The sequence below is a fragment of the Apus apus genome, chromosome 8 (assembly GCF_020740795.1).
Source record: "Apus apus isolate bApuApu2 chromosome 8, bApuApu2.pri.cur, whole genome shotgun sequence".
Taxonomy (NCBI): domain Eukaryota; kingdom Metazoa; phylum Chordata; class Aves; order Apodiformes; family Apodidae; genus Apus; species Apus apus.
In genome coordinates, this window is record NC_067289.1 from 13,821,439 (window position 1) to 13,834,176 (window position 12,738).

The 12,738-nt window shown below is 46.6% G+C and overlaps 1 protein-coding gene across 4 annotated transcripts in view; it reads left to right on the forward strand.

Moving 5' to 3' along the window:
* The first annotated feature begins 1,463 nt into the window (after nt 1–1,463).
* Nucleotides 1,464–12,738, forward strand: part of ATP13A3 (ATPase 13A3) — a 59,749-nt gene continuing 48,474 nt past the window's right edge. For 2 of the 4 annotated variants that reach the window (XM_051626618.1, XM_051626622.1), the window contains exons 1-2: nt 1,955–2,146; nt 3,134–3,187. In XM_051626618.1, the coding sequence (XP_051482578.1) occupies nt 3,150–3,187 (38 nt within the window). In that variant the 5' untranslated portion in view covers nt 1,955–2,146; nt 3,134–3,149. Of the gene's footprint in view, nt 1,482–1,954; nt 2,147–3,133; nt 3,188–12,738 lie in introns of those variants that run through there. The other 2 variants (XM_051626619.1, XM_051626620.1) reach the window with 2 other exon arrangements.

Consider the following 12,738-nt stretch of genomic DNA (forward strand, 5'->3'; position numbering starts at 1 on the left):
CATGGACAGAATGATGCCCCCATGTTTAATGGAGGTTCTTGTTTTCCATATATAACCAGAGTGAATGAAAATCACTGGTTAATACTTGTCTTTAAAACTTGTAGGCAAAAGTATTATAAAAATTGCCTGAGAAGTTCACCAAACTCTTAGTAGGGATTTCTCATCAAATACTGCATCACTGATTTTCCAGAGAACCCGGGGAAGTAACTGCTGAGCGAATGTACAGAACCCAGTAAGTGTTACCTGTGTTCCAGGTGAGCAGGAAGAGAAGCTCAGCTATGCTGACACCAACCTTTGGCCAAAGTGGTAAGGACAGCAGTGGGGCACGCAGTCCGCACGGAATTAAACCGTGACAGCACCAGTGCTAACGCAGTAACAGAATATAGATGGTTTTGGGGTTTTTTGGGGTAGAGAAAGGCAAGCATTCCGATTTGAGTCAGAGCAGCTCGGTATTATGTCTGATCTGTGGGTGGCTGCCAAAAGAGGCAGTTTTGTTTCTCCTTTTCTTTTCCTCTCATTCCCTTAAATAGTGTTCACATGCCTGCCTGGTGAATCAGTTTAACTTGCAGGGATCAAAAGAAAACTGTGCCTTTTCTTTTTCTAATTGGCAGAATTTCCTGCTGGATCCCTGTGCTGGGTGACTCGCCCTGGGGCTGTGGGGGCACTGGAGGTGGTGTGGGAAGCTGAGCACGCTGCTGGGGTGATGGGACCCCCAGAGCATCTGAGGATCCTGTTGTCACTGCTGGGGTTGCACGTGATGAGATACAGTGGTCACCAGCTGCCTCACTTGGCCGTGGAGGAGAACTATTGGGAAAAAAATAATTTGCAGACCCCCTAAATGGTTTACATCACGCTTCAAAATCTTTAACTGATGCCTCTGAAAACTTGACCCATCATCCACCTAAGGCTGTGTTTAGTGGAGTCATACTGGTATCCCTTCTTGCCCTTCCAATGTTATCTTTATATGTTACCTGGAAGCAGTAACAATAATTTCTGATAGTGTCTGAAGAGATTTTATGTCGGTGGGACAGTGATGGGGCAGGCTGTCAGGCACGCCAGCCCAGCTGGCTGTTGTGGCTGGGCATTCCTGAGCAGTGCAAAGGTTATAAAATTAAAGGCTGCTTCCAGAGAGCAGAGCATGCACAGGTCCCAGCTGAGCACACCATGGAGAGCAAGGACGGGGGACAGGGCTGCCCGCCAGGAAAGCAACAGGCAGCTGCCTGCTGGGCATGTTCCTTGGACACCAGCTGACAGAAGCAGGGATGGGTTGTTGAAGGCAGAGGTTAGGGTGTGCAAAGGCCCCTTGGCATCCGGGTTGGGCTTGAACAGGGGACACTGGGTTGTGTCCCCCACCTGAGCCGGGCTCTGCCAGGGACCCTCCTGCCCGGCCGCGCCTCTCGGGCAGCATCCCAGCGTGCGAGGGGACACGGACCTCCTACGGGGGGATCTGCAGGATCCCTTCCCCACGTTCCCGCTGCCAGGTAACACGGAGCGGGACACAGCAGCACCTCCCCGGGGCACCGTGCCGGGCCGGGTCAGCTCCTCCCCCCCGGGCCCCGGCGCAGCGCCCCTCGGGGCTGCCCCAGCCCAAGGGCCGCCCCAGGAGGGGCAGCGGCGGCTCCAGGGGGGCCCTCCGGCCCCCGCCCGCAGGACACCCCGCACCTGCCGCCTGGGGACCCCCGGGCAGCCCCGCTCCAGCTGCCAACTCCGCCCGAGACCCCCCCGCTGCCCCGTCCCAAGTGCCCCCCTGGGCCCCCCCCACCCCAAGGACCCCCTGTCCTGCCCCGCGGAGCGCGCGCCTCCCGCGTGCCCGTGTCCGCCCGGCCCGCACCCCCGCCCCACGTGCCCCCGGGTGCCCCCACGTGCCCCCCCCGGCCCCGCCCGCCCCCGGTGCCCCCCGCGCTTCCGGCGGGGCGGGGCCGTGTCCCGCGGCGTCACTTCCGCGCCCCTCCCGGCCCCCGCCCAGCGCGGCCGGCGCGTGCAGCGGGTGGCGGCGGCCCCGGCAGGCGGCACGCGGCGGCGCGCGCGGCGGGTGGGGCGGGGAGAGCCGGTCCGGGCGCTCCGGGCCCGCCCGCCCCGCCGGGATGGGGAGCTGAGCCCGGGCCGCGCTCAGCCCGGGCCGCGGGGCCGCGGGACCGCCCGCCAGGTGAGGTGCCGGGGGGGGGGGGTGGGGGGGAGCCCCGGGCCGGGCCCTCGGCCGCGCCCCGCAGCCCTCCCGCCGGGCCCGGGCCCTCTCGCCCTTCAGCCGCGCCGGCGGCTCCTCTCCCCGCAGCGGGGGCGCTGCCCCCGGCCTGGGCGCGGGGGTCGCGTCGGGGCCTCTGCCGTGCGGGGCGGGCCCCGCCGCCCGGGGGAGGGCCGGGCCTGCGGCCGGTGCGCTCTGCCCGCCCAGGCGTGCGGCGCCGGCCCGGCCGTTCACCTGCCCGCTCCGCTCCGCCCCGCGGCCCGGCCCGGCGCGGCAGGGGGGGCCGCTGCGGCTCTGCCCTCCGCCCTGCCCGGCCCCAGCTCTGCCCGCGGGCCCTGGTCAGCAGCAGCGGGCACGGAGCCTCCCGCTGCCGGGGCACGGGGCGGTGTGTGGGGCTGGGGAGGGATCTGCCGGCACCCCGGGCAGCCAGCGCGCCGTCCCCCAGGGCAGGCCGCTCTGCTCCTCCGGGGGCCAACAGCTGCAGGTGGAATAAACGCCGGGAGCGGAAGCGAAATTGACGAGGCAGGTGTCAAAGCAGCACCGGTGCTGAAGGTGAAGAGGAGGAACTTGAGTATCTGCAGGGTTTGCTCTAAAAGCTGGTTGTGGCCGCAGTGGCTGGGATCCGTGTGTCCCTGCAGGTGCTGTGGCTGGAGGAGGCGCTTGGAGCCCTCCCAGAAGCTGTTGTGTCCCTCAGCTGGGATAGTGTGGCCTCCAGCAGTAGGAGATGGTTGACTCTGAACTGTTCTAACACAAGCACCAATAGCTGTCTGCACTGACTGGCTTCATCTGAGCTTGCTGGAAGTTTAGTTCCAGATTTAAGATTTCATTAATGTGTTTGCTTTGCTGTATGCACTTGCTGGAACTGTACAGTACTTCTTTAGCTTGGGAAATTAGGTTTCATTCATTTAGCCTATTCATTCCTCTGTGTTTTTTTTTTTTTTTTTATTCTAGGTGACTCAGCCATTGTATGTATGAGATTTACCTACTCACTGGCTCTTCAGACAGGTTAGCTATATTTTTCTGCTATCAGTTCCATTATATCTGAAAGAGTTGCTACTTTTACACTTTATTAAAATAAAACTGACTTTCCTGCAACCCTGCTATGACCTCTAGAATACTGGTTTTCTTGAGCCTGTGGAGAAGCAGGTTTTTTGACATTAAGTATATTCTATGGTGTGAGTCAGGGTCTCATAAATGTAGTGTCCATGTAGCAGTGTCCTTGGTGACAGCAAATAGACCTTGCCTACATGTACACTGAGGAGTTGTTTGTCCTGGTTTGGAGTGTGACAGCAAGGACCATGAACTGCTGTTTTTGTAAGCTGATTTTCGTGTTGGCTAATTAGAAAGACCACTTTGGAAGCTTTGAGCTGCATAATTGACTTGGAAATGTCTTGGTGCTGACTTCTAAGAAACATATTGTTAAGATGGCTTGGTGAAACAAGAATGTGATGTGTTGTTGGTGTGGTCACCAGTGAGGAGGAACGCTGGCTTTTGGCAGCATGGAGTGTTCCAGTGTGAGTGCCTGTGTCAGCTAGGAAAATGCGGTGCACTCCAAAGTACTCAGCTTTCAGGACATGGCTAAGAGAGCATCTCGTTAACTTTGGGTTTGGCCAAAGCTGACTGTCCATGCCCCAAGGAGGAGAAGAAGGTAGTGGAAGGGATCTGAGTGTTTCTGCAGAGGCTGTCTCCATTGGATCTGTGGACAGCAGCAGCTGCCTTCTGGAATACCTCCCAGGAGTGGTGGTGGTGCTGGGTGCTCTGCTTGGTCTCTTCCAGTAGGGTGCTCTAGGCTTGAAGCTTGTTACACTCTCATCACTTAGTTTTTTTGTTAGTTGTCTTCTAAAATCCAGTGTCTGTTCGTGTATTTCATTCGTCCCTTTCTCCTCTAGGGACGGCTCAGTGACTCAGGCAGGCACTAATTCCTTCCTAGCCTGAAGAGAGAGGGAAGAAAGGTCCTATACCAGGCGAGGGAGCCTGGGGGCTGCCTAGCAAGGGGGAAGTTGCATCATGATGGCTGAGTATGATTGAGAAACTTGGTGATTCAGTCCTTCTGCTAGTGTGCCATGTGACAGGCATGGTGCATCAGACACGCTGTTTTGTTGTGGTCCTAATAAATTATTTTTAAAAAGGAATTAAAAAAATCTGTCTTGACACAAAGCCCTCAGATGTATTGTTTTCATTTGCCCTGAGGAGGTGATATTGTCACTGTCTTCTGTGTGGAGTATAAAACAGTCAACAAGACACAAGATTTCCAGTGGCGTGGAGACAAATTCCATTTACATGGGGGAGTGAAACACCTTTTTATTGATAAAGCCAGGTCCAAGTCTGTTGCCCAGGTCATAGATGAAATTTGTACTAGAACTGGGAGCTGATGTGGAAAGGGCAGGTTTCTGTCAAGCGTCTTAACCGTGGCACCCTTGTTCCTTTTTCTGGCAGCCCTCAGATGCTGTTTGCCTTATTTCTGTAAAATACCAATAGTGAGTTACTTTGATTTAGCTTGTCCAAGGTCTGTTGTAGGAATTACTGCTTCTTGCATGAAAAGTGGTTGAGTGATACACTTGAGCGTCTTTAACATCAGGCCAGGGAGAGCTGTTCTAACACTTCCCTTTTTAAATATCTGTCTGGTATGAACCTGATGGTGTCTGGTGTGGATGGAAGAGGTTTCATTCCTTTGATAGGTTATGAAGCAAAGCCCGTCGGTTAATTCTTCTAGGACTCCTGAGTTTTGGAAATTAGCAAAAAGGACTTCCTTGAATTTAATTTTCTCAGTGCCCAAATAGGATCAGCATAATGTAAAAATGTTTGCTTCTGCAGTGTGTGTTTACACTCTTCTTTTGAGTGGCTTAAGGGCTTGCACTGAGGAACTTGAGTGGGCAAGGATAATTGGTCTCCACAACGTGGCACCTAGTATGGCCAAGCCTGCTTTGGGCCTGTAGGCACAGTACTGTGCAAATTAGTATGTTTTGTGTACTTCCACTGGCAAAAAAAAACCCCAACATTCTGACTGGAGCTTGGATCTGATTATGTTTAGCTTGGAAGCATTAATACAAAACAAATCCTAGTTCAAAAATCCAAATTTTCTGATTAGATGTATGAAAAGGTATTTTAAATAACTGTAATGCTGAAGTGTTTCCCTTTCACTGTTACACAATGAGCTAAAAATAGTTTTCATTCATAAAAAAGGTACTTCCTTTGTTAAATAATCTGCTTAGCAGAGAACAAAAGTTCAGTTTGTAGTAAACTGTAATTGTATTATAGCTTCAGGCTTTATTCCTGATTGAAAGAAGACTGTGAAGTTTAATCTTTGGTAGCTGAAAGGCAGACTTTAATAAAAAATTGGCAGTTACTCTTCAGGAGTTATGGTTGTGCACTACACAAAAAATCTGAAGTGCTTTGTGTTGCTGCTCCTTTTCTAAGATGTGTAACTTCAGCACCATCTGCTCAGAGCTCTGTGCACAGGTTGGGTTTGGGAAGGGGTCATGCAGTCCAGCTGCTTGCACTGAAGTGGTGCAGTGTTTGTGATCAGGCCTACCAGAATTAGCTGCGTTTTGCCTTAGTTCTGTATTTTCATTTTTTCATTTCATTTCATATTTTCATTTTTCATTGTTTCATTCTTTCTTTGGAAGAATTTAGGCCTTTTTTTTAAAGGTTCTGGTTTATTAGAATTATGGCATTGTATTGTTCATCTTAAAGCAGCTCTTTGGAAGAGGAGCAGGTACTGGAAATGGTAGCAAGTCCATTGCTACTTTAATTGGATTGAGATTTTATGTGGTATTGAAGACCAAAAGACCATCCTTCAAAATCAAAGTGCCTAGCTCTCTCTTTTTTCACCTTTATCAAAGTTATGTCATGGTGACATTTTCAGTTTAGAAGGTACATACAGCAGCAAAAATGGCAACCCCTTTAGATTTTTTTTTCTAGTTAGAGGATGGCAAAATGAAAGGTGATAAATGGCAATGGCTCATGGTCCTTATAAAGGGTAGGAGACAGAGCAGTAAAATGGGATGGCTTTTGAGAAATAGAGAAAGTAGTAAGACCATCTTATATTGTGAGCTTTTACTGACTTTGGATGCAAGAAAAAAAGTATGTTGAGTGTTAAAGTGACATTTTGAAGAGCATGGACAAAAGAATAGTAGAGACATATACTGGAAGGGCCAAAGTGCAAATGGGATTGCACCTAGCAAGGGGCATAAAACCTAGCCAGGTTCCTGTAGAAGTACCTTTATAGTTGGAAGAAGATTGGAAAAATCTTTTTGATTCTGTGGGGAATGCAGGTATCTGCAGAAGGTGCAGAACATTTGAAGTGCTCAGTGCCTCTTTTGCTTCTCTTTAACACAGTGTCATGCAGGTGCTTAATCTTATTAATACTGGTGATGAGGTAGTATTTTACACTACTGTGTACTTCCATTAGATGTTCCTGCATCAGCTGGCCCTGATAAGCTTCACTGTATGATTCTCAAAACAGCTCAAAAATGGAAAAATACTGCCTAGAAATACTCAGAAGTACCAGAGGATGGCAAAGGATGAGTCAGTCTTCAGAGAGTTATAATGGAAGAGAGCTGAGGGAGAGGAGTTGAAATCTTGTAGTTCACTTTATCTCATTTTTTCCATCACTGGAGATTAAGAAGCAAACATTCTGTTTTCAAGTGCTTGGAAGATAACTATGAGAAGAATAACAGCATGAACTGATCTGTGGGAAAATTAATTGCGTCCAATGTCTAGTATATTTTTACTGCAGAGCAGAAGGCTTTGTGGCTATCTGGCAGTGGAGTTATTGTCTCCTGATGGATTTATTTATTTAATAAGGTTTTCCACTTTTTAATGGCCTCATAAGTAAATGGAGACATGATCTAGGGAAAGTAGTCTAGGAAATGTGCAAAATTGGGTGGATGAGCCTATTCAGAGAACAGTAATTATTGATTCAGTGTTGACATGAGAGGTTATATTGAAGGGTTCTGCTGTGAGTACAGTTGCCTTTAATGGAAGCATCAGTCAACTGACTGATTAAATGTGCTTATTAAATTCTCAGGGACTATGTGGTGGAGAACGTGATGAGAGTTCAAAATGACCTGAAAAACAGGATGAAATTCAATAGGGACAAATGCAGAGCACTGCACTTAGGCAGGAGTTACCAGCTGTGCAAATGCAGGGTGAGAAATAATTGTTTAGGTCCTAGAAAAGGACCTGGGGGTGTACTGGATCACAAGCTGAACATGAGTCAGTGTCATGCAGCTTGCAGAAAAGGCAGATCTCTCGCTTGGATGTTTAAATGGGAGTATTGTCTGTGAGAAGTAAAATTTAAATCTGTCGGCTTGATTTGCTGTTGGTTTGCTCCATGTGCAGTCAGCATCTGTGTTGGGTGCCAACATTGCAGAAAAATTTGAACCATTTGGAGATAGTTCAGAGGAGAGAACTGAAAATGATTGGAGTTCGAGGAAACAGCTTCATAAAGATGGAGGAAAGTCCAAGTTATTTTGGCAAGAGATGAGGAGGTTAAGTGGAATGTAAGAGATTCCAAATATTTAAAAGCTTTGTAAGAAGGAAATGCTATTTTCAGTGACCATGATGGGCAGATTGAAATGGGATTAAGGATTTCATCAAGGAAAACACTGATGAAGCTTCTAACATTCTCACAGTAAAAATGGTACTTTAAGAAGTCTTTTGGCCATTAAGAATAAGTTTGTGTGTTAAGAAAGACTAGTATAGTTGGTTAAGTTTGGGAAATAGACTAAACTATCTATTGATGTCTCTTTAATCTCATAGGATTCTAGTTTTAGTTTGTGTGATATTTGAGTAAAGGAGAGGGAAATACACAGGATTCTTTTTTGTAGTCAATGGGGCAGAATCTGGTTGGAGGTGTGTGACTAGTGGAGTCCCTCAGGGGTCGGTACTGGGACTGGTGTTGTTCAACATCTTCATCAACGACCTGGATGAGGGTATAGAATGTACCCTCAGCAAGTTTGCTGATGACACCAAGCTGGGAGGAGTGGCTGACACACCAGAAGGCTGTGCTGCCATTCAGAGACACTTAGGCTGGAGAGTTGGGCGGGGAGAAACATGACGAAATTCAACAAGGGGAAGTGTAGAGTTTTGCATTTGGGGAAGAACAACACGATGTCCCAGTATAGGTTGGGGGCTGACCTGCTGGAGAGCAGTGTAGGTGAAAGAGACCTGGGGGTCCTGGTAGACAGGAGGATGACCATGAGCCAGCAATGTGCCCTTGTGGCCAAGAAGGCCAATGGCATCCTGGGGTGCATTAGAAAGGGTGTGGTTAGTAGGTCAAGAGAGGTTCTCCTCCCCCTCTATTCTGCATTGGTGAGGCCGCATCTGGAGTATTGTGTCCAGTTCTGGGCCCCTCAGTTCAAGAAGGACAGGCAACTGCTGGAAAGAGTCCAGCGCAGAGCTACTAAGATGATTAAGGGAGTGGAACATCTCCCTTATGAGGAAAGGTTGAGGGAGCTGGGTCTCTTTAGCTTGGAGAAGAGGAGGCTGAGGGGTGACCTCATCAATGTTTACAAATATGTAAGGGGTGAGTGTCAGGGAGATGGAGTTAGGCTCTTCTCAGTGATGACCAGTGATAGGACAAGAGGTAATGGGTGTAAATTGGAGCACAGGAGGTTCAAGGTGAATATCCGAAAAAATTTTTTTACTGTGAGAGTGACAGAGCACTGGAACAGGCTGCCCAGAGAGGTTGTGGAGTCTCCTTCACTGGAGACATTCAAAACCCACCTGGATGCGTTCCTATGTGATGTATTCTAGGTGACCCTGCTCTGGCAGGGGGGGTTGGACTAGATGATCTTTTGAGGTCCCTTCCAACCCCTAGGATTCTATGATTCTATGATTCTATGATTCTTTTTGTCCATCGCTTGGTCATACCGTGCAAGTTCAGACCTTGCACAGGTTCACACTGCTAGATAGTGGTGATTATATCAATTTGAAGATGTATGGTGCTCTGGATGTTACTCTCTTCTCTGGGATCCTGCCTCTTGCAAATGCATCAATTTTTCTTGTGCTGTGGGATGTTCTGAACCTCTGTCCTCAAGGTACTATAGGTTGGCAAGGTGTGTGTTACTTGAATGTAACAGAGCACTGAGGAATTTTCAGTCATTTTAGTAGTCTTAGTAGCTTCAGGTTACTACTTTAAATTCAGGTGGTAGTCCTCATGCTTCTGATCTGTACTTAGAAAGGTCCATCTTTGGCTTTAAAGATCTTTTTGAAGGGCACATACTTTGGTATGTTCATTGGTGTGGGGAGCCAAAGTGAGGACAGACAGATTTTGAAGTGGAAAGTCCAAATGCGAGTCTAGCCAGGCTATTGTATTTATAATTATTCTCATGCACTCTTATAATTGCTTTTGATTGTCTGCAATAGACTGCATGACAAAACAAAGGATCCAACTATTCCTTCTATTTCAGAGATTGTTTTGTAAGATAACTGGAATGTGTGGGAACATCAAAATTAATCCTATGCATTTTGCTGTCATACCATGTCTCCAAATCAATGAAGAAAAGTACAGTTACCCTTGTGAACTCTGGCCTTTAGAGCTGCCACAGCGTTCAGTGTCAACAATAGCAAGAGCTTATCTTCTGGAGGATGCCCTTAATGCAGCAGTCGATAGCAGGAGCTGAAAGTTCAGTGATGTAGAAGAGGGTTGGCCTCCAACATGGTGATTGTACGGTGTGTTGGCAGTTATGTTGTGTTACCTGCCTGACTTTACCTTTGCCCTGTAATAGTGTTCATTGAACTGTATAACTTTTGAGTACAGATGACTTTCCTGAAGAGTCCTGTTACTGTTGAATTGCTAGAGTTTTTTCTCTGAGCAGAGAGATAAGCTTTCTTACCTCTTGTTTCTCAAATAGGAACTGTTTTTATCTTAGAGGAGGAATCTTAACATATCTGCAGTTGTCACTAAGTTGTGAAGGCTTGATCCAAAGCCCAGTGAATTCCAAGAGCTGTTCCATTGGCTTGAGCAGTCTTTGGCTGAGGGTGCTGCTGTCTAAAGCTGCTCTTTCTGTCACTAGAGCAGTACTCCAGATCTGACAAGCCAGCAGAAAGTTCTTTCACACCAACTGGTAATTCAAACAGTAACATAAAAGAGCTGTCAAATGTGCAGTCTTGCAGAGCACATTCTTTGGTTTAACCCTATCTTCAGCTGGTCCCTTTGTTGAGTACCACAGAAAAGTTGTGTTTCAAGAGAGTGTCTCGATGTTGCTTTCCTGTATCACAGCTGTGCTTTATTGCTAGAAACAGTCTGCTGAACCTTCATACAGGCAATATCAAAGACCTGTGGTGTGAAAAGGAGTCATGGTTGGGCTTCAGTTTGGGCAGCCAGGCTTTAAATGCCAAATGTGTATGGGTGAAACACAGCTTCTGCCTATTTGTTGTTCTGTACAGTTGTACTGCTGTGACAATTATGTAGTGCTTGGGTGAGATCAACCCCTGGTGAAGGGCATGTGTCTGGAGCAAAGGCAGACATAATGTGTCTGAGTGAAGAGAAGCACTTGGAAAACCCCTGTTGTGCAGTCACTGTTGGTTGAAAGTGTACTTGAGCTCCTGACTTCCAAAGTCTGGTTAGTTCATCTATACAAATCTTATTTTTTGTTTGAAATTTAAATTGCATTTTCTTATGACTGTGTCTTTTCCAGCAGAAATAGCTTCACTGTGGTAATTAACAGGCAAAAATGTAGGAACACGCATAATGTTTCACCACACAAATGGATGCCTTTTGTAGGGGCAGAGCCCAAAGAAAAGTAACCTACGGTCTTGTCAGCTTGACAGAGTCATTACTCTGTTATAACACACAGGTGTAGGTATCCTCATAGCACTCTTCCTTGTGCCACCCTTTACTTTATCCAGCAACATCCCCTTCCCAGAGAGACAGAGGCATGTGGGAATAGTCTTTAAGGGGAACTTCTCAGGTTTTAGAGATAGTTCATGCATATGAGACCTGATGAGGAGGAATTTAATACCTATATAATTAAAAGTTTAATTACTTGATGAGTTACAAAAAAGTCATTAAAATGTTTGTTTTAAATCTCTCAGCTTGCAAGTCACCATTGTTTGAATCTTCTTTTATTAAAATATGCTGGGTATGGTAAGTGGAATCTCAGTCTTGCAGGGTGGTTGAGGTTGAAAGGGCTCTCTGAAGGTCATCTTGTCCAGTCCCCCTGATCAAGCAGGGCCATGTAGAGCCAGTTGCCCAGAACCATGTCTATATGGAATGTGTTTTTTTAGTGATATAGGTAATGGTATTTAATGTTTCTATTCCACAGATGATTTTTTTAACATCAGCATGTAGTGTGACCATCAGGTGCCTCTAGGGAATGTGTCACTTCTGTTCCACTTACCTGTAAAGACTGAATATGTATGAGACAAAACAGACATATCTGTTCTTAAAAAATGTTTTTTAACCAACCTTAATTAACTATTTGTTTAGCGTATTACTTTCCCATTTATTTGTAGCATTAGTGTGTTATTTGCCATGTGCAAATTCTTACAGGGGATGAGACATTGTAAGAAGTATATATAGCAGAGCACTGGAAGAAGCTGATGAGGATGAGCAGAAGTATGGAATGACCTCTGTAAGGGAAGCTGTTAGTTGTTTCTCCATGGATAAAACTGAAGGGTAGGGGATAAAACAGTTAATAAAATAATCACATGTGGCAGAGAGGGAATAATAAGTAAGGCATGACTTTAGCTGAAACAAGCAGATGGAGGGTCAAAATAAGGAAAGAAACTTCCTCATGAACTCAGAATTCTTTGTTGCAGGATATTGGCATGCTTAAAATGTGCCCCAAAATAATTCTAAGAATTAAGAAAATCCAGTTAGCATTAAATAAGATGATGTGGTGTTTGGCAGACCAAGCTCTTGAACTGCAGGTCCCTGGGATTGGAGAGAGTCTGCAGGGTAAGTATCCTTATACGACTGTACTCGTGATGTCACCTTGCCTGCTGCTCCTCAGGATGCTCGGTGAAATGCACATTTCATCTGACCTTCTGGGGACTTATTCTGTTGCTTTATTAGCTGTCAGCCAGGCTTTTTGTTCTTTGTTGCTTTCATTCAAGGGATATAGAGTAAAAGCTCCTCATGTATTTAATGTAAGTGGAGGATTGTGGCAGTCCTTAACATTGCTTTAGAAAGCTGACCTCTGTTTTCACTTAATATTTATGAAAAACAAGGCTGATGGGAAGAATCTGAGTGAGCATCTGGACCAGAGGTATCTGAGAAGAAGCTGCTTCTGAATATTTTACTAGACAGTGGAGGTATTTCAGATAGTAAGGTCAACACTTGAGGAAAGAGTGCTCCTTGATACTTTTAAGGTACATACTTAAAAGATTTCAGTCTTGGTTTAAGAAAAATAACTTATCTGTACAACAGGGAAGACAATTTCATCTCTTAGTACTCTTATAAAATAGTTTATAGGCTAAGAAAGAAAAAATAATCTTAAAAAGGCAGCTCAAATGCAGATATAAATATTGCTCTAGACATGATACATTAAAGGAGAGTATCTTCTTTTAGGTAAGTGTGCAGGATAAAAGTTAACTGTAAATGGAGT